Source organism: Parambassis ranga, chromosome 12, assembly GCF_900634625.1.
Source record: "Parambassis ranga chromosome 12, fParRan2.1, whole genome shotgun sequence".
Taxonomy (NCBI): Eukaryota; Metazoa; Chordata; class Actinopteri; family Ambassidae; genus Parambassis; species Parambassis ranga.
In genome coordinates this window covers 17126200-17142787 of record NC_041032.1, presented here as the reverse complement: position 1 = coordinate 17142787, position 16588 = coordinate 17126200, and the positions used below count along the sequence as shown (strand labels likewise).

Sequence of the window (16588 nt, the reverse complement as noted above, 5' to 3'; positions counted from 1 at the left end):
GAAGTGTTAACTGTGAGACGGGCCCGGAAGTCCACGTCGCTGCTTAGCCCGGGCTGACGGAGCGGAGCCGTGACGGGACGACTTAAAGCTCGGGTTCTTGTTCTGAAAGCCCAGAATGGCGGACGAAGCCACGCGCAGGGCCGTGTCGCAGATCCCGCTGCTGAAGACGCACGCAGGCCCGCGGGACCGCGCGCTGTGGCCGCAGCGGCTGAAGGAGGAGTACCAGGCGCTGATTCGGTTCGTGGAACAGAACAAGGCGGCTGACAACGACTGGTTCCGTCTGGAGTCCAACGCGGACGGCACGCGCTGGACCGGCACGTGCTGGTTCATTCACGAGTTGCTCCGCTACGAGTTTCGGTTGGAGTTCGACCTCCCAGTGACGTACCCGGACACTGCGCCCGAAGTTGCGGTCCCGGAGCTGGACGGGAAGACGGCCAAGATGTACCGGGGCGGGAAGATCTGCCTGACGGAACACTTCGCGCCGCTCTGGGCTCGGAACGCGCCGCGCTTTGGGCTGGCGCACCTCATGGCCCTCGGACTGGGCCCGTGGCTCGCCGTGGAAATACCGGACTTGATCAGCAAGGGGCTCGTGGTCCATAAGGAGCGGCCGCGCGAGGCAGCGGCGGAATGAGGACACAGGAAGAAGAGGGACAACACACGTGGTCAAAACGGACAGCGGGTAGCGGCGCAGCCCGTGACGTCACCCCAGGACGGACGGCTGATGATTGATGTGCACAGCTATGATTGTAATGTAAGAATAAACGTGGTCAGTGTGACACAGATGAGTGGAGCTTTACTAGGTTAAAACGGCATGACGTCATCACCGAGCGCTCCCACGGTGGCCTGAAGCAGCAGCAGGCTCACTTCCTGTGGGTCCTTTTCACTGGGAGACGTTTCTGTGTCAAACATGTTTATTAGTGCTGATGGTGAATGTCCACAGGGGCTCAAAAACACACGTCTTTATGTCACCACATGTTTCTCTCAGTACACTTGAATAAGCTCTGACCACTCCGCCAGAGGCCACACGCCATTCTCCTGTACGTTGCTAGGTGAGGACTTCCAGTCCCAGCTCCGCACTGGGACGCCCCAGGTGGTGCCGTAGTTCGCCATCAAATAGTCAAGCGTCTCACACGGAACGCGAACTTTCAGCTCGAGAAGCTCCGCCCAGCACAGAGAGAACCGAGGGAAGATATACCTGAAGCACAAACAGAGATCAGGCCATGCTGTGAACGGTGTGGTCTTAAACACAAATAATAAAGAGCATGTTTACTTAAACTTCCTGCCGCTCTTCGCCTGCGTCCCTCCGTTCCAGACAACATCTCCCTCCTCGTAGAAAAAGAAAATGTCCAGTTTGACTTCATCACTTAGAAAAGACAACTCCAGACTGTCTTCCACCTGCACCTCAGAGTGAAAGACATTCAGATTAACACACTTCAAAACAACACGTAGAGCAGCTTCAGTCAAAATAAACAGCTGTACCGACAAAAGCTAACATTTATTTCATAAGAGGAGCGGTGACCTTCCCAAACTTGTGTTTCAGTGACAGGCCGGCGTCTCTGAAGGCTGCGATCATGTCCGACCTGAAGTCCGCAATGAAAATACCGATGTCAACGTCGCGACCGTAAGTGATGATATTGCACTGCCTGAACCACCCTATAGGAGGCAGCACACAGGGACAAAGGTGTCGAGGTTTAGAGGGGGAGGGTAGTGAGGGTAGTGAGATGTCAGCAGGTTTGTGTGTTACCCAGACAAGTGCCACTGCTGAGCCAGAAGGGGACGCCGAGGTGAGAGAGCGTTCGAGCGGCTAAGTGAAGCAATGACTTCGCCTTTCGCCGAAAATCCACAGCCGCGGCTGAAGAGTCGTCGGGGTAGAGCTGCGGTCACAGGAGAAGCTCTTTGACTGTATATTCACACCTTTCTACTAAGATGTTTGCTCCCTGGTCTGATCTGTTTACACACCTGACCACTACTATGTTTTCATTTTCACATTTTTACAGTAAATGTCTGAAGAGTCAGACCTGCAGAAAGTTGCGAGCATCCCGGTAACGGCACTCGAGGAAGCGGGCCTGTCGCTGCTCGGCCAGAAACAGAGTGACGTTGCGTGGGACTCGAACATCGAGGTTGTCCAGCACAGTCAGAACCACCTGTGGCCTACAGAGGGCAGCACATAGAGTGTTTACTACAAGAACTGAAGCAGGTCATGGCTGAAAACTCACGATGCAACTGTCTCATCTCAGTTACATCACGTGTCTGACCTGTCGTATGCTCCGGCATGGCGTCCGTAGTCGAGCAGTTTGAAGGGAGCAAAGCTCCGGTCCATGTCGGCTTTGAGGCGCAGCGCTCCGTGCCACAGGTAGTTCCCACTGCGCTCGTACAGGAACACCACCTGATTACAGATTACAGTTACTACAGTACTCCAATATCCCCACAGATTACATTTACCACAGCTGTACAGTTATGGCTCCACCCACCTGGATGACATAGCTGTGGAGGCGGAACAGGAAGTACAGCGGGATCTTCTCTCCTGACAGGGTGTCCAGACTGGCCAGCCGGGGGTCCTCTCCTCGCAGCTCCAGCAACTCAAAGCCTTTCTGCTCAGCAGCCAAAAGGAAACCGGGCTGTTGGAAAACACAAGTTAGAAATAAACACGTCATGTTCAACGTCCCCGTGACCCTGCACCGCAGGACGGAGCGGGTTCAGATAATGGACGGTTCAACGTCCTTCTCAGAGAACAGTCGCACACTCACATCATACTTCCACAGGTTGGCGTAGACAGCGAATGATGTGAATGGACGCCCGGTGCACAGAAAGCTGCAGGGTGGCTCACGCTCCAGCCGGTCGTGCTGCTGCAATGCATGCTGGGAGAGCAGTGAAAGCGCCGCAGTGTCGGCGAGGAAAAGCGGCAGCTTGAAATGCTGCGCTAAAGCCAGGAACTTCTTCACCGTCTGCTGCAGAGACAAACACTGTTATTGCAGTGATGCTGTGACACCAGGGTTAGTGCTGCTGTCAGGCGAACGGAAGTGAACATCAGCACTCACCCATTGGACGTGGCTGGCGGTCAGGTGACCTGCTGGGTTCAGGAGGTGTGGCCCAGGCTGCTGTGTAGGAAACACGTCAGTGTAAACAAACACAAGTGTTGGAATCAGACCAGTTCCTGCTTCTGGGACGTGTGAGTGTGTCTTACTTTGCTGACGTACTTCCGGTAGTAGTACAACTGGAACAGCAGGAACACGGAGCTGCTGACAATTAGCAGCAATAACACCGCAGTCCGGCTCATGCGAGGCATCCGGTCAGACGGCCCGGTCACGTGCTGATCAGTACACCATAACCGAGCTCTCTGCACGAACACACAGCGCCGAACAAACCCCCAGGAAAGCCACGAAACACTGAGCTGTTCACGGCGTCGGGGCCCACCGCCATCTTTAAACCTGCCCTACAACAGCCTCCCGCTTCCGGTCGGGCCCTTCACAGTAAAAGCCCAAACACCGACTGTCCGAGTGAGGCGAAAGACAACGAGTTATTATTCCTCTAAATAATAAAAAGTCCAACATGTAGAAATCCTCGGTACAAACCGTATGCTGCACACAACCAAGGACACACACAGATAAAGATGTGTCAATGTAATCAGTCTGTTGGTGTCAGCTAGCCTTCAGGCCTTGATAAAACCAAACCAGACTAAACGAGATCAGAGTCTGATGATCAGGGAAACTCCTGAATAAACCGCAGGTCAGACATGTGGGTGACGTTCTGTCTGACGGAGCGGCAGGATAACACAGATCTGAGTACTGGTCACCTTGTGAGGACATTTTGGTTTTTTGTCCCTAAAAAAAAGAAGCAAGTCCCCACATTGTGAGTGTAAGTCCCCACAGCGCGCTAAAACCGGCAGTTACACACACAAAAACAAGATGGCGGAGCACAGCAGCTGCAGTTTGTCCACAACAAAAAGGCCGTGTTGAAACTTCTCGGGACTTTGTTGAACTCCACTTTCCGCGGTGTGGCCGCAGACATGCCGGGCCCTCGCCCCCTCTGACGGCGCATTTACCGGCTGGACGGGACTCCCGGTAATGTTCGGTGAAGCTGCTGCCGTCTGAAGCGGACTTTGGTTGTTTTCTACAAATCAGAGCGGTAAGAACGGCCGTGGTGCTAGCTGCCTGTTAGCTCGGTGCCGACCATTTGTTTTGTTTGGGTGGCGGTGTCTAAACAAGTCTGAAGTGAAACCTGTAGCGGGTACCGGCATACCGGGGCTGGACGTTACAGGTGATGTTTGATGGGTCGATGTGGTCTGGGGAAAACTGCGGAAAGCAGCCCGGAGTGTCACCCAGCTAACGGCTAGCTAGGAGCGAGCTGTAAGGGTCCAGAAGTGAGACTGCAGTGATACTGATCCCGAACCACTCAGAACCAGTAACATTTACTGATCCCGAACCACTCAGAACCAGTAACATTTACTGATCCCGAACCACTCAGAACCAGTAACATTTACTGATCCCGAACCACTCAGAACCAGTAACATTTACTAATCCCGAACCACTCAGAACCAGTAACAGTATCCTGCCCCGCTCGGAGCCCAGGATCGATCCAGGAGTACTGCAGTAATGCTGCTCCTGCACTTCTGGTCAGAGGCCAAACTGCATTTCATTGCACAGGTGTGATGACAGTAAGGTGAATGTAACCTGCTGGGACGTACTGCAGTACCACTGGTGCTGTACTGCTGGTGTTTCAGACAAGGGAACAGTACCACACTGATGCTGACATAGAACTGGACCCCTTCAGCTGTAGGAAGTGTCCTGTGTTAACAAACACACGATCCACTGCATGGAATATGATGTTTTAGATGTTTAGAGGACCTGTCCTCTGGGGATGTTCTCTTGCTGTACACAGTAAGATATAACTTGATGAAGGAGGCACCAACCACCTCAGAGCTGCAGAGCCCAGGAAGCAGCCCGCTCTGCTGTTACATGAGTTAAAAACAGAAATAACACGTGGGGTCAGTTTTTATGGCACAGATAGCATAATCTTAATCTTAATCTTATATTGGCTGCATCTCACTGTGGAAGAATGCCTGGATACCAGACGGCAGTTATACAGCTGTTTACAGCATGCTGGCTGCACATGATTGAGCGTTGTGGTGTTTTTATTTGTTCCAGTTCTCTGTGAAGATGTCTCTCTGTGTGCTGACGGGTTTCTCTCTAAATCTTGTGGACTCTGGGACTGTCACTGTGTAGTTACTCTGTGTTGGTATCAGTAATTTGGTCAGACTGCCTGCAGTGCCTGCTGCAAGGCATGCTGGGAAAAGGGAGGCTGCCCCTCCCTCCCTCCTTCTCTCTGTATGTCTGGTTTCTGATTGGCTGCTTGTTGGCCCAGCTGACTGCCCTCTGTCAGACAGAAAGAGAGGGAGGCTGATGGAGGCGACAGCGATGGGGTGAGCTGCCATTTTCTCTTTCTTTATCCACCATCTCTCCAAGCTTGATCCATCCATTTATAATTTCCATTATGTCCCAATAAAGAGATTACTGATAGGGAGGAGAAGGAGCGGGGAGGAGAGCGGGGGAGGGGATGAGTGGGGGTGGGGTCTTTCATTGTCCGTTGTTAATCAGCTGTTTTTCTTCTTCTTTGGTGCATAAGTCGTTCTGTGTGATGTCGGTAATATAGAGGATGAGAAAGAAGGGATGGAGGGATGAGAGGAGATGGGGAGGGGGCAGGGATGGTGGGAGGACAAGAGATAAAATGGCCGTCTACTGGTGGAGGATGGACGAGGGAGGAGAGGCTGTTCTTCTGTTCTGTCCTCTGGTTTCTGCCACTTATTGATCAGCAGCAGCATCTGACCCAAATCAGCCCATCTCTGTGACATCATGTCTGATCAGAAGGGGATTAGAAAATAAATGATACCTGATCTCAGCTCTGACAGCTCACCGAGACACTGAAGTACTGTGAGCCAGTATCGTAGTGCTAAGGATGACATCTGGAGAAATTTCCACAGGCATCTTCGGTCAAAATGTCTATGCAGTGCTGTCATGGTAACGTCTGTATCCATCCAAATGGTGGCACAAGAAGGCTGCAGAGGACAGCCAGGTGAGACAGGAAGTGACAAATTAACCCTAAATAGAAGACACATTCAGTGACATTCAGTTTCACAGCTGGTGTGTATGTGTCGTGCAGTCTGACAGCACACGGCTGGATGCTGGGTGCTGGAGTGCCGGAGGATTTTGTTTTTGATGTTGGCCTGCAGGGGGTGCTGTTCTGTATTGTGTTTAAATGCATCTGTGTTACACTGCTGCCCACCGGGGTATGTGTAACTCATATGACAGTAACAAACATCACATGATGCTCATACTGTGTGCATAGTGAAGCAGTCGGTGTCACTGCTCAGACAGTTAATGACACAGCTCTAAACAGTCAGTGATTACCATCATACGTAGTTATACTGCAGGGCAGTGCTAGTGCTGTCTCAGTCACTGAAGGGTCACGGTTTGTGTCTTGCAGGTCAGACATCAGCCCTCCAACATGTCAGCAGCCTCATATGACCAGCTGCTGAGGCAGGTAGAGGTGTTAAAGATGGAGAACTCCAACCTGAGACAGGAGCTGCAGGACAACTCCAACCACCTGACCAAGCTGGAGACCGAGGCTTCCAACATGAAGGTACCGCTCATATACACGCAGCAACATGTGCTGAAAGTCTGATAGTACCTATACAATAATAGTAATACTCAGAATCAGAAATACCTTATGAATTCTGATGGGTTCCTAATTCAACTAGGAGCATGTGTATCCTAGTTTTGGTGTCTGTGGACATCCTGTCCTGGAAGCTGCTGCACATGTTGTCATATGTCAGCACTGAAGGAGGCGGAGGCTGCAGCTGGACTGTGCTGAGCCTCTGATGGACACATTCATGACAGTGGAAAGTCCCTGACAATAATCAGTGTGATCCATGACTCTTCTGTCCCCTTTGTCCTCCGCTGATCAGGCAGCCATGTCGTCTAGATTCGATGTTCATGTCTGCGTTACGTTTACATGTCTGTGCTCTGATTGGTTAAACACGGATCACATGATGTCGTATAAACGCTGTGTGTGTTTCTGCAGCCCAGAATAGAACTGTGGTATATTCTACCAATCACGCGCTGCTCTGCAGAAAGAGCTCGTTGTTCTGAGTGAGATATCTGTGTGTCTGAGTGTGTGAGGATCTTTGGTCCAACACAGGAAACCTGTCCGTGAGCCTTCTGTCCTCCCCTCTCCGTTCTTTGTTTCTTTTGTTTATTTCTTATCTGACCTTCCCTTCTTTACTAAAACCTGTTTCGTTGTCTCTCTGTGTGGTTTGTTTCTCTGTGCGTCACACGTTTGTTTTCTTCTGTGTGTTTTCCGTTTTGTTGAGTTTTGCATGTTTGTCTGACTTGTCATACTCGTGCAGTAGTCTCGCTGCGTTATTGTCCCGTCCTTCCCCTCCAAACATGCAGTCACTTCCCATTTCCTGTTTCCTGTTTCCTTTTTTGTGTCGATGAGTTTGATCATGTCGCTCTTTAAGCGTTGCCGGTTTATTGTGGTGAGTGAAGAACGAAAACTGAGAGAGATGATTATTCCATCCTATAATCGGATTATTGAGTGAATTTGAATAAGTCTTTGCCCCATGTGGTCAGATAACACGCTGTAATGTAACTCTGAACTTGGATTTTGTACATGTGAAAACAGGAGGTGCTGAAGCAGCTACAAGGCACCATAGAAGAAGAGTCTGGAGAAGCATCTGGATCTCAGCTGGAGCTCATTGAAAGACTGAAAGGTAAGAAAAAACCAGCTGACACACACAGTACAAGTACACATTTAGTAATGTGCCTCTTCTCCAGAGATGAGTCTGGATTCGGCAGGCTTCAAGCCCAGAACCAGGCCTCCTCTGCCCCCCTCGTTGTCCTCCAGCATGCCTTCGTCTGGTTCTGGTGCTGCCAGCGGAGCAGCTGGAGGCTCTGGTGCTCTGGGCCCGCTGACGACAGCTGCCTTTCCCCGGAGAGGGCTGTCATCTGCAGGCAGAGACAGCCATGACCGCTGCCTGGAAGAGCTGGAGAAGGAGAGGTACTGAACACTTTGTGCCCCTTTTGGTAGGACTTTGTCCTTCTCTGCGTGCTGCTTTGTGATTGGCTGCCCCTCTGTGACAGGTCTCTCCTATTGGCTGAGCTGGAGAAAGAAGAAAAGGAGAAGGACTGGTACTATGCTCAGCTGCAGAACCTCACCAAGAGGATCGACAGTCTGCCGCTCACAGAAAATGTAAGAAGTGATTTTGTGTTGTGCATCCTGGGAGTTTGTTGCTGCAGTGGAGAGTTAACATGTCTTCGTGTCAGTTCACTCTGCAGACAGACATAAGACGCCGTCAGCTGGAGGTTGAGGCATGTCAGATTAGGTCGGCGATGGAAGAGCAACTGGGATCCTGTCAGGAGATGGAACGAAGAGCTCAGGTAGGAGAAGCCTCACCTACTGCCAGGGGGCTGATGACACATGGGTTGCAACAGAAGAAGACATTGGTAACATCTGAAATTCACACAGCTAGCAGCTGTAGTTAGCGTCAGCGTCATTAGCTCGAATGAATGTTTGCTAATGTTGTGTGGTCGTGAACATGTTCTTACCACTGTGAGTTTGTGTCTTCAGACCCGTGTGTCTCGTATTCAGCAGATAGAGAAAGATATGCTGAGACTTGGAGCACGACTGCAGGTACCTGCCTCCTTTCACTTCCTGTCAGCAGCTGTTTCTTGTACCTGTGACACCTTTTCTCTGTCTTACTAGGTGGAGGGAGCTCCGGGGGGGAATGAAAGCAGTGGCATGGCTGGAGCTCCGGTAAACTCCCTGTCCTTCATTCTTCTTGGTTTAAATTATTTTTAGATATGTTTTAATTATGTTTTTCTCCTTTAGAGCTCCAGCAGCCGATTGGACCATGAGCCAGCCAACGAGACAAGCTACTCTGTGCCTCGACGAATCACCAGCCACCTGGGAACAAAGGTAAACGAATAGTGACTCCACCATAAAACACCTTAGGACTAATGTTGAGGTGAAAAAAACTTAAACTGTGTGTCGCCCCCTGCAGGTGGAGATGGTGTACAGTCTTCTGTCCATGTTGGGGACTCATGACAAAGATGACATGTCCCGCACGCTGCTTGCCATGTCTAGCTCACAAGACTCATGCATCGCCATGCGCCAATCCGGGTGCCTGCCACTGCTCATCCAGCTGTTGCATGGCAATGACAAGGACTCCCTGCTGTTAGGTAACCTTTGTTTTTTAGAGAGTCCTGTTACAAACTACACCAGCCTGTGGTTTTTCACACTTGTGCGTTTGCCTAGGTAATTCTCGTGGCAGTAAGGAGGCTCGTGCACGAGCGTCAGCGGCGCTGCACAACATCGTCCACAGTCAGCCAGACGACAAACGGGGACGGCGTGAGATCAGGGTGCTCCACCTGTTGGAGCAGGTCCGTCATTACTGTGAGGCCTGCTGGAGCTGGCAAGAAAACCACGAGAGGGGTGTTGACCAGGAGGACAACCCCAGTGAGTGATGTCACATGTCCTAAACAGCCTTTAAGGCCATTTGTTGTATTTTAACTTGAAAATCCTCTGTTGTTCCTGCCTGCTCCATCTGGTTTGTGCAATTGACGCATTTTGGACAAGCCACACAGTTTGGGAACCCCTGTTTTAGAGAGCGGCTTTTTATCTGGGTGTGTTGTGCGGATTTAAATGAATGTGTGTATGCTGTGTGTGCAGTGCCGTCTCCGGTGGAGCATCAGATCTGTCCAGCTGTCTGCGTTCTGATGAAACTTTCCTTTGATGAAGAACATCGGCATGCCATGAACGAACTTGGTGAGTGTGACCAGCTGTGGACTGATTTTTCTGGGTCCATTCTCTGATTCTGCTGGTCCTTTTCCGTGGTGTGTCCGTGCAGGTGGTCTGCAGGCAGTGGCAGAGCTGCTGCAGGTGGACTGTGAGATGTTCGGTCTGAGCAGCGATCATTATAGTGTCACTCTGCGGCGGTATGCCGGCATGGCGCTCACCAACCTCACTTTTGGAGACGTGGCCAATAAGGTTAGAAATGTTGCCTCACATGGCAGAGTGGTTCTGAATGTGAACTGACGTTCTGAAAACACATTTGTAGATTCTAACAGTATGTTATTTTCCCATCAGGCCACACTGTGCTCCATGAAGGGCTGCATGAGAGCAATGGTTGCTCAGCTCAAGTCTGAGAGTGAAGACCTGCAGCAGGTGAGTTCAGCTGTCATGTGTTTGTAAAGGTCACCTGACCCTGAACCTACCAGACAGATGCTGCTTCCTAAGAAGCTAGTACATTCGCGTTTCAGATGATGGTCCATGTGTTTTGATTCTCCAGGTCATAGCAAGTGTTCTGCGGAACTTGTCATGGCGTGCTGATGTCAACAGTAAGAAGACATTGCGTGAGGTCGGCAGTGTCCGGGCGCTCATGGGCTGTGCTCTCGAAGTGCAAAAGGTAAAAAAAAAGTTTCTGTTGCTGATGTTTGTACTGAGCATGCTCTAAATCTGTCTGTCTTTTAGGAGTCCACCCTGAAGTCTGTACTTAGCGCGCTGTGGAACCTGTCGGCTCACTGTACGGAGAACAAGGCAGATATCTGTGCAGTGGACGGTGCCCTGGCGTTTCTGGTGGGAACCCTAACCCATCGCAGCCACACCAACACGCTTGCCATCATTGAGAGCGGTGGCGGCATCCTCCGAAATGTGTCCAGCCTCATCGCCACCAACGAGGCACACAGGTAAGGGATGTAAACACACGTATAGGAACTCTGATGTGGATGGGATTGATTGTTTCCATGCTTTTTGTTTTGCAGGCAAATTCTGCGTGAACACGGGTGCCTGCCAACACTGCTGCAGCACCTGAAGTCTCACAGTCTGACAATTGTGTCTAATGCTTGTGGCACACTGTGGAACCTGTCGGCCCGGGACGCCAAGGACCAGGAAGCATTGTGGGAGCTGGGTGCTGTGGGCATGCTCCGTAACCTCATCCACTCCCGGCACAAGATGATCGCCATGGGCAGTGCTGCTGCCCTACGTAACCTGATGGCGAACAGGCCAGCACGCTACAAAGATGCTAGTGTTGTGTCACCGGGTGCCGGTGCCCCATCCCTGCATGCCCGCAAACAGAAAGCGTTATTTGAGGAGCTGGATGCACAGCAGCTGTCGGAGACTTTCGACAACATTGACAATCTGAGCCCCAAGACGGCGCACAGGAAGGGGCGGGCCTGTAATGGTGCTGGAGGAGGAGGAGCAAGCGTAACACGTTCGTACACCAACACGCCAGTTTTGTCCAGCCCAAAGAACGGAGATGGATCAAAGAGGCTAAGCGAAGAGGGCGTGTACACTCGGGCAATGTTTCCTCCCAGCGTCAGGGCATCCAGCGACAGTCTAAACAGTGTGACGAGCGCCGATGGCTATGGAAACCGGGGAAAGACCAAACCGTCATCAGAGCCTTTCTACTCATCAGATGAGAGCGGAGCCAACAAGTGCTGTGTCTACAGGAAGTACCCAGCTGATCTGGCTCATAAGATCCGCAGTGCCAACCATATGGCAGATGATGACGGCGGCGACTTGGATACACCCATCAACTACAGCCTGAAGTACTCTGATGAACAGCTGAACTCTGGGAGACAAAGTCCCAGCCACCGTGACGGTATTGAGAGCGACGATGACAGCGAGCAAGATGCCAGGCTGAGGAGAAACGATGGCAACGAATCTGCTTCGAGCAGCAGTCGCATGGCTTCCGTCGCATCGCCGCGCTACGTGGTTGTCTCGGCAACATCAAACTATGGCACCGACTCACCAGCTGAACAGCCTATCGACTACAGCCTGAAGTATGGTGCTGACACCTCCCACAAACCACTGTTTAAATCGGAAGAGACGGTGACCCCCTCCATGCCCTCGGCTCCATCCTCTTCTTCCAACAAACTCCGCCCCCCTCCTCAATCCACCAGCCGGGCAGCACCAAAAAGCAACCAGGAGTCCACGCAGACATACTGTGTGGAAGACACACCCATCTGCTTCTCCAGAGGCAGCTCACTGTCCTCTCTGTCATCAGAGGAGGAGGAAGACGGTCACGTCCTTGGGAGTAAGAGGAGAGGTGGGAGTGGTGGTGCAAGCAATGACTACCCGACACTTCCTGTCAGTGAGAAGGATGCACATGAGCAGCAGCAGCAGCAGCGGCACCAGAAGGAGGCGGAGAGCCAGACTTCCACGGCCCCCTCTACACGAGGACGTCGGGGTCACCACCACCACCATGGGCATTCCCACCACCACCACCATCACCACATGACGTCATCTTCAGGCGCCAGGACTCCTAAAAGCCCGCCAGAGCAGCCATATGCTCAGGAGACGCCGCTAATGTTCAGCCGCTGCACCTCTGTCAGCTCCCTCGACAGCTTCTCCACCTCCTCCATTGCCAGCTCGGTGCGTTCCAGTGAGCCCTGCAGCGGTGTGCCGAGTGGCGTCGTCAGCCCAAGTGACCTGCCCGATAGCCCCGGGCAGACGATGCCACCCAGCCGTGCAAAGACGCCACCGCTTCCCACACAGAAAATGAAGGAGGAAGAAAAGACCAAGAAGAAGGATGAGGAGGAGAGCAGTGCAGATGTGCTGCTGCACTTTGCCACTGAGAGCACCCCGCATGGCTTCTCTGGGGCCTCTAGTCTGAGCGCGCTCAGTCTGGATGAGCCGTACATCGCAGCAGAGATGAAGAAGCAGAAGCAGGAGGAAGAGGAGGGAGTGGTGGAGGAGCAGAAAGCGGAGCCTGCTCAGCCTATCCTTGAGGAATCTGATGATGATGATGACATTGAGATTCTAGAAGCGTGCATCAACATGGCCATGCCCAAGTCATCACGTAAGCCGAAGAAGCAGCAACAAGCGGTGCCACGGAAACCAAGCCAGCTTCCTGTCTACAAGCTTCTTCAACCCCAAAGTCGTGTCCCATCACAACAGAGAAAGGATGTGCTGCCAGTGCCAGAGGAAGTGCCGAGAATTTACTGCGTGGAGGGAACACCACTCAATTTCTCAACGGCCACGTCGCTCAGTGACCTCACCATCGATTCCCCGCCCAATGAAGAGGCGACAGCAGCCCTCATGCCAGTAGCCCCACCCAACTCTGCCCCAAAGAGGCGGACCGGATTCCCTGAGGGAGAGAATGGTGATGACATTCTCGCAGAGTGTATCAGCGCCGCCATGCCCAAAGCCAAACCCAGGAAGCCATTCAGAGCAGCAGCCAACAGTGAGCACATGCAAGCCCCGCCCCTCGCCCCTCCCCTTCCTCCTCCAGCCCCACCTCCTCTTGGTGCGCAGCAGCAGAAGAAGAAGCCCACCTCGCCCGTTAAGCCGATGCCTCAGCGGGTGGCGTATGGCACGTCTGCGACTGCAGCAGCAAAAGCCAAACCAGGATTTGCCTTTGATTCTCCACGCCATTATACGCCCATTGAGGGAACACCATGCTGCTTCTCACGCAATGACTCACTGAGTTCCCTCGATTTTGACGAAGAAGATGGGGGTGTAAAGGATGAAGAGGAAAAAAAAGCAAAAGAAGATGGCAGGAAGAGAAAGCAGCAGACAGCAGCTGTTTTCCCTCGAACCAAACCTGCAACCAACCAGATGGGGACGGACGAGAAGCAGAAGTTTGCCATCGAGGACACGCCCGTCTGCTTCTCCAGGAACTCATCGCTGAGCTCACTGAGCGATATCGACCAGGAGAACAACAACAAGGAGTTCGCTCCGCCGCCACCACCGGAGCAACAAGACGGAGCCAGCGCAGAAACAAAGTCTCCTCCGCCTAAAGGAGAGGTGGGTTCTAACCCTGTACTCAGCTCTGCCTCTCCCAAATCACACACACTCGCTGTATACAGTCCTTTATAGCATGTTCACCATTTTGCAGTCCTGACCAGATGCATAGCGAGAATCATTAAACCCCAGATCCTTGTTTTGTTACTCTGGTGGTCAGCTGACTACAGGTCACACAGTAACAGATTGCATCTCTGTCCTCCACAGGTGGAGTCAAAGCCCCGCCCCACTGCAGCCAGCGGCTATGCGCCTAAAGCGTTCCACGTTGAGGACACACCTGTCTGCTTCTCCAGGAATTCGTCGCTGAGCTCACTCAGCATCGACTCTGAGGACGATCTGCTGCAGGAGTGCATCAGTTCCGCCATGCCGAAGAAGAAGAAGAAAGCCGCTGCCATTCCTGCTGCCGTCACCACACCACTTCCTGTCTCCAAAGCGGACACTGACATTTTGGCTGAGGAGGAGCCAGAAGTGCCAAGAAGCCCAGCATCTCCAGATTCAGAGTCCTTTGATTGGAAGGCCATACAAGAAGGAGCGAACTCCATCGTGAGCAGCCTGAATGCCGCCGCCGCTGCCTCGTCTCTGTCTCGCCAGCCATCATCAGACTCTGACTCTGTGCTGTCCTTGAAGTCCGTTGGCTCGCCATTCCATCTGCCGTCAGCTAATAACAACGGAGAGGACGAGGAGATGGAGGAGAAGGTCGACATGAAACGAGGCCCGAGGATCCTGAAACCTGGAGAGCGCAGCACACTGGAAGCCAAGAAGAAGGAGGACGAGGATGACGAGGAGGCCAAGGCAGTGAAGGGCGGGAAGAAGGTGTACCGCAGCCTGATCACAGGGAAGCCAAGGGCAGAGCCTGCAGCCAGGGGGCGGAGCAAACCTAGAGCCGCAGCTGTGGCCAAAGCTCCAGGCAGCAGCGACTGCCCTGACAGAGTAGGCGGGTCATCGCGGGACTCCACACCCTCACGCTCCACAGCAGCCAGTCAGAAAGGAGGCAAACTGTCACATCTGCCTCGCACAGCATCTCCAGGAAGTGCGTCAGCAGCAACCTCTAAGTCCACCAAACACAGTGGGGCAGCAAGGAACAGCGGTGGGATCCCGAAGAGTGAGTCCACATCAAGGTTTGGTGCCACTACAGCCGCCAAGAAGCAGAAGGCGGAGCCTGAGAAGCCGGCGCTTGTCCGTCAGTCAACCTTTATCAAAGAAGCTCCTAGTCCAACACTGAAAAGGAAGCTGGAGGAGTCGGCAGCAGCGTCAGCAGCAGCTGTGCTAGAGTCCCCATCCAGCCCTGAGACGCCTCTGCCATCAACCGCCAGGAGACATGAAGTCAACCGGTCCCACTCAGAGAGCCCGTCACGTCCACAGGAAGTGACATCATCTCGCTTCAGCCGCACTGGCACCTGGAAACGGGAAAACAGCGGCAGTGGAGGAGGAGGGAGTGGCGGGAAACACTCAACATCGTTGCCAAGAGTGGGGACATGGAAGAGGACAGGAAGCTCGTCGTCTGTGCTGTCCGCATCGTCAGAGTCCAGTGAAAAGGGGAGAAGTGAGGAGGAGAGTGCTGTGAGGTCCAAAGGAACATGGAGGAAGGCAAAGAGCAGCGGCGGCGACTCGACAGGCGGCCGGAGCTTCGCTGAAAAGTCAGAAGACGTATGGGTGCGTCTGGAGGACTGTCCCGTCAACAACCCGCGCTCTTCTTCTTCTTGTTCTGTTCGCTCGCCGACCACTGCCAACGCCCCACCTGTTATTGACAGCCCCGCCCCCTCCAAGATTCCCTCTTCATCATCTTCCTCCTCCTCCAACCTCAACCTGCGCCGCAGCTGTGAGAGTCTTGACGACAAGCCACCACCCGAACGCCAACAGCAACAGCAGCGTGGTCAGCAGCGCAGCGGCACAGTTGCAGCTCGAGTCAGCCCCTTCAACTACACGCCGAGCCCACGGAAAACCAACGCTGATGTCACCACCACCGCAACCACTGCGACGTCCTCATCAACAACCCCCACACGACCGTCACTCATCCCCACTCCAGTCACCAAAAAGCGGGAGCCGAAGGGAGGAGAAGGTGGGGGAGGTGGGGGAGGTGGGGGAAGTGGCGGCGGCGGCGGCGGCGAGCGCGGCTCATACATCGTGACATCAGTGTGAAGACAGCATGAGATCCAGCACAGAACATGGCTGCCAAGGAGGAAGTGTAAATATGGAGGAATGATGAAAGTGTACAGTGTATGTCTCGCTCCCCTCGCTCTCCTGGCTCCTCCCACCCGTCTGTCCAGCTTGTTTATTCGATGAGAGAAAGGTTTTTATGTTTTTATACCACTAAACCATGTGTAGCGCTTAGCCCCCCGTCCCTGCATGGCCCAGCCCCCTTTACCATGGTGACCTGAGGATGATGATGTTTTTGCTAGCTGTAGCGCCTGAGCGGATTCTCTTTGGTTCTGAACAGTTTTCTAGCGGTCCTGGGTGGTTCTTCCTCCGACTGGTTGGACTGAACGGAGGTTTGAAGTCTGTGAAGCCTGTTTGTTGATTCTTAAACTTCCTGGTGAATTTTGAGGATTTTTCTGAGAAAACTTCTGCTCTGTCACCTTGGAAACGAATAACACTGTAAAACGTAAGTTATTGCTGTAAACCTGAAACCTTTTAACGTTCAAGCACATAATTTAAAACGGATCTTTGCCAAAAAGTTGTTTTGACTGTTTCCTGTTGCTGCCAGGAGAAAACGACCACAGGCAAAATGTTTTATGTTAAACAAATAAAGTCAAATTCAACACCTGAAGAGCGGATGCTGCTTCGTGTT

General features: G+C 52.7%; 3 protein-coding genes across 8 annotated transcripts; 2 read left to right on the top strand and 1 right to left on the bottom strand.

The window, feature by feature from the left end:
- ufc1 (ubiquitin-fold modifier conjugating enzyme 1) lies at positions 1 to 778 on the top strand. The gene has a single exon (XM_028418431.1). It carries the CDS (start codon positions 116 to 118, stop codon positions 629 to 631), a length of 516 nt encoding a protein of 171 aa, XP_028274232.1. The 5' UTR covers positions 1 to 115; the 3' UTR covers positions 632 to 778.
- A 115-nt stretch (positions 779 to 893) lies between these two features.
- On the bottom strand, positions 894 to 3746 carry fktn (fukutin). Of its 4 annotated transcripts, none has more exons than XM_028418427.1 (10): positions 3185 to 3746; positions 3039 to 3098; positions 2748 to 2948; positions 2472 to 2618; positions 2256 to 2386; positions 2019 to 2151; positions 1745 to 1874; positions 1520 to 1653; positions 1271 to 1395; positions 894 to 1195 (listed from the first exon to the last, which is right to left on the bottom strand). In XM_028418427.1, the coding sequence occupies exons 1-10, from the start codon at positions 3284 to 3286 to the stop codon at positions 982 to 984; spliced, it is 1377 nt and encodes a 458-aa protein (XP_028274228.1). In that variant the 5' UTR covers positions 3287 to 3746; the 3' UTR covers positions 894 to 981. The 4 variants fall into 4 exon arrangements, with proteins under 4 accessions (XP_028274228.1, XP_028274229.1, XP_028274230.1 ...); XM_028418428.1 differs by having other exon boundaries at positions 2748 to 2945; XM_028418429.1 differs by having other exon boundaries at positions 3039 to 3095.
- Position 3747: 1 nt separating this feature from the next.
- On the top strand, positions 3748 to 16567 carry apc (APC regulator of WNT signaling pathway). 3 transcript variants are annotated; one of them, XM_028418422.1, is made up of 18 exons: positions 3748 to 4125; positions 6481 to 6636; positions 7681 to 7768; positions 7833 to 8055; positions 8139 to 8247; positions 8322 to 8435; positions 8626 to 8688; positions 8761 to 8811; positions 8887 to 8973; positions 9059 to 9236; positions 9313 to 9513; positions 9727 to 9822; positions 9905 to 10044; positions 10144 to 10221; positions 10346 to 10462; positions 10528 to 10742; positions 10818 to 13803; positions 14008 to 16567. In XM_028418422.1, the coding sequence occupies exons 2-18, from the start codon at positions 6502 to 6504 to the stop codon at positions 15937 to 15939; spliced, it is 6813 nt and encodes a 2270-aa protein (XP_028274223.1). In that variant the 5' UTR covers positions 3748 to 4125; positions 6481 to 6501; the 3' UTR covers positions 15940 to 16567. The 3 variants fall into 3 exon arrangements, with proteins under 3 accessions (XP_028274223.1, XP_028274224.1, XP_028274225.1); XM_028418423.1 differs by lacking the exon at positions 3748 to 4125 and adding an exon at positions 5401 to 5419; XM_028418424.1 differs by lacking the exons at positions 3748 to 4125; positions 6481 to 6636 and adding an exon at positions 7500 to 7534.
- Positions 16568 to 16588: the final 21 nt, after the last annotated feature.

Coding starts and splice junctions, on each gene's coding strand:
- fktn (XM_028418427.1), bottom strand. CDS start 3,286: ATGCCTCGCATGAGCCGGACTGCGGTGTTATTGCTGCTAATTGTCAGC. Junction 1,875..2,018: donor ATGCTCGCAACTTTCTGCAG/GTCTGACTCTTC, acceptor CTGTGACCGCAG/CTCTACCCCGACGACTCTTC. Junction 1,654..1,744: donor CAGCAGTGGCACTTGTCTGG/GTAACACACAAA, acceptor TGCCTCCTATAG/GGTGGTTCAGGCAGTGCAAT.
- ufc1 (XM_028418431.1), top strand. CDS start 116: ATGGCGGACGAAGCCACGCGCAGGGCCGTGTCGCAGATCCCGCTGCTG.
- apc (XM_028418422.1), top strand. CDS start 6,502: ATGTCAGCAGCCTCATATGACCAGCTGCTGAGGCAGGTAGAGGTGTTA. Junction 8,248..8,321: donor GTCTGCCGCTCACAGAAAAT/GTAAGAAGTGAT, acceptor TCTTCGTGTCAG/TTCACTCTGCAGACAGACAT. Junction 8,812..8,886: donor GTGGCATGGCTGGAGCTCCG/GTAAACTCCCTG, acceptor TTTCTCCTTTAG/AGCTCCAGCAGCCGATTGGA.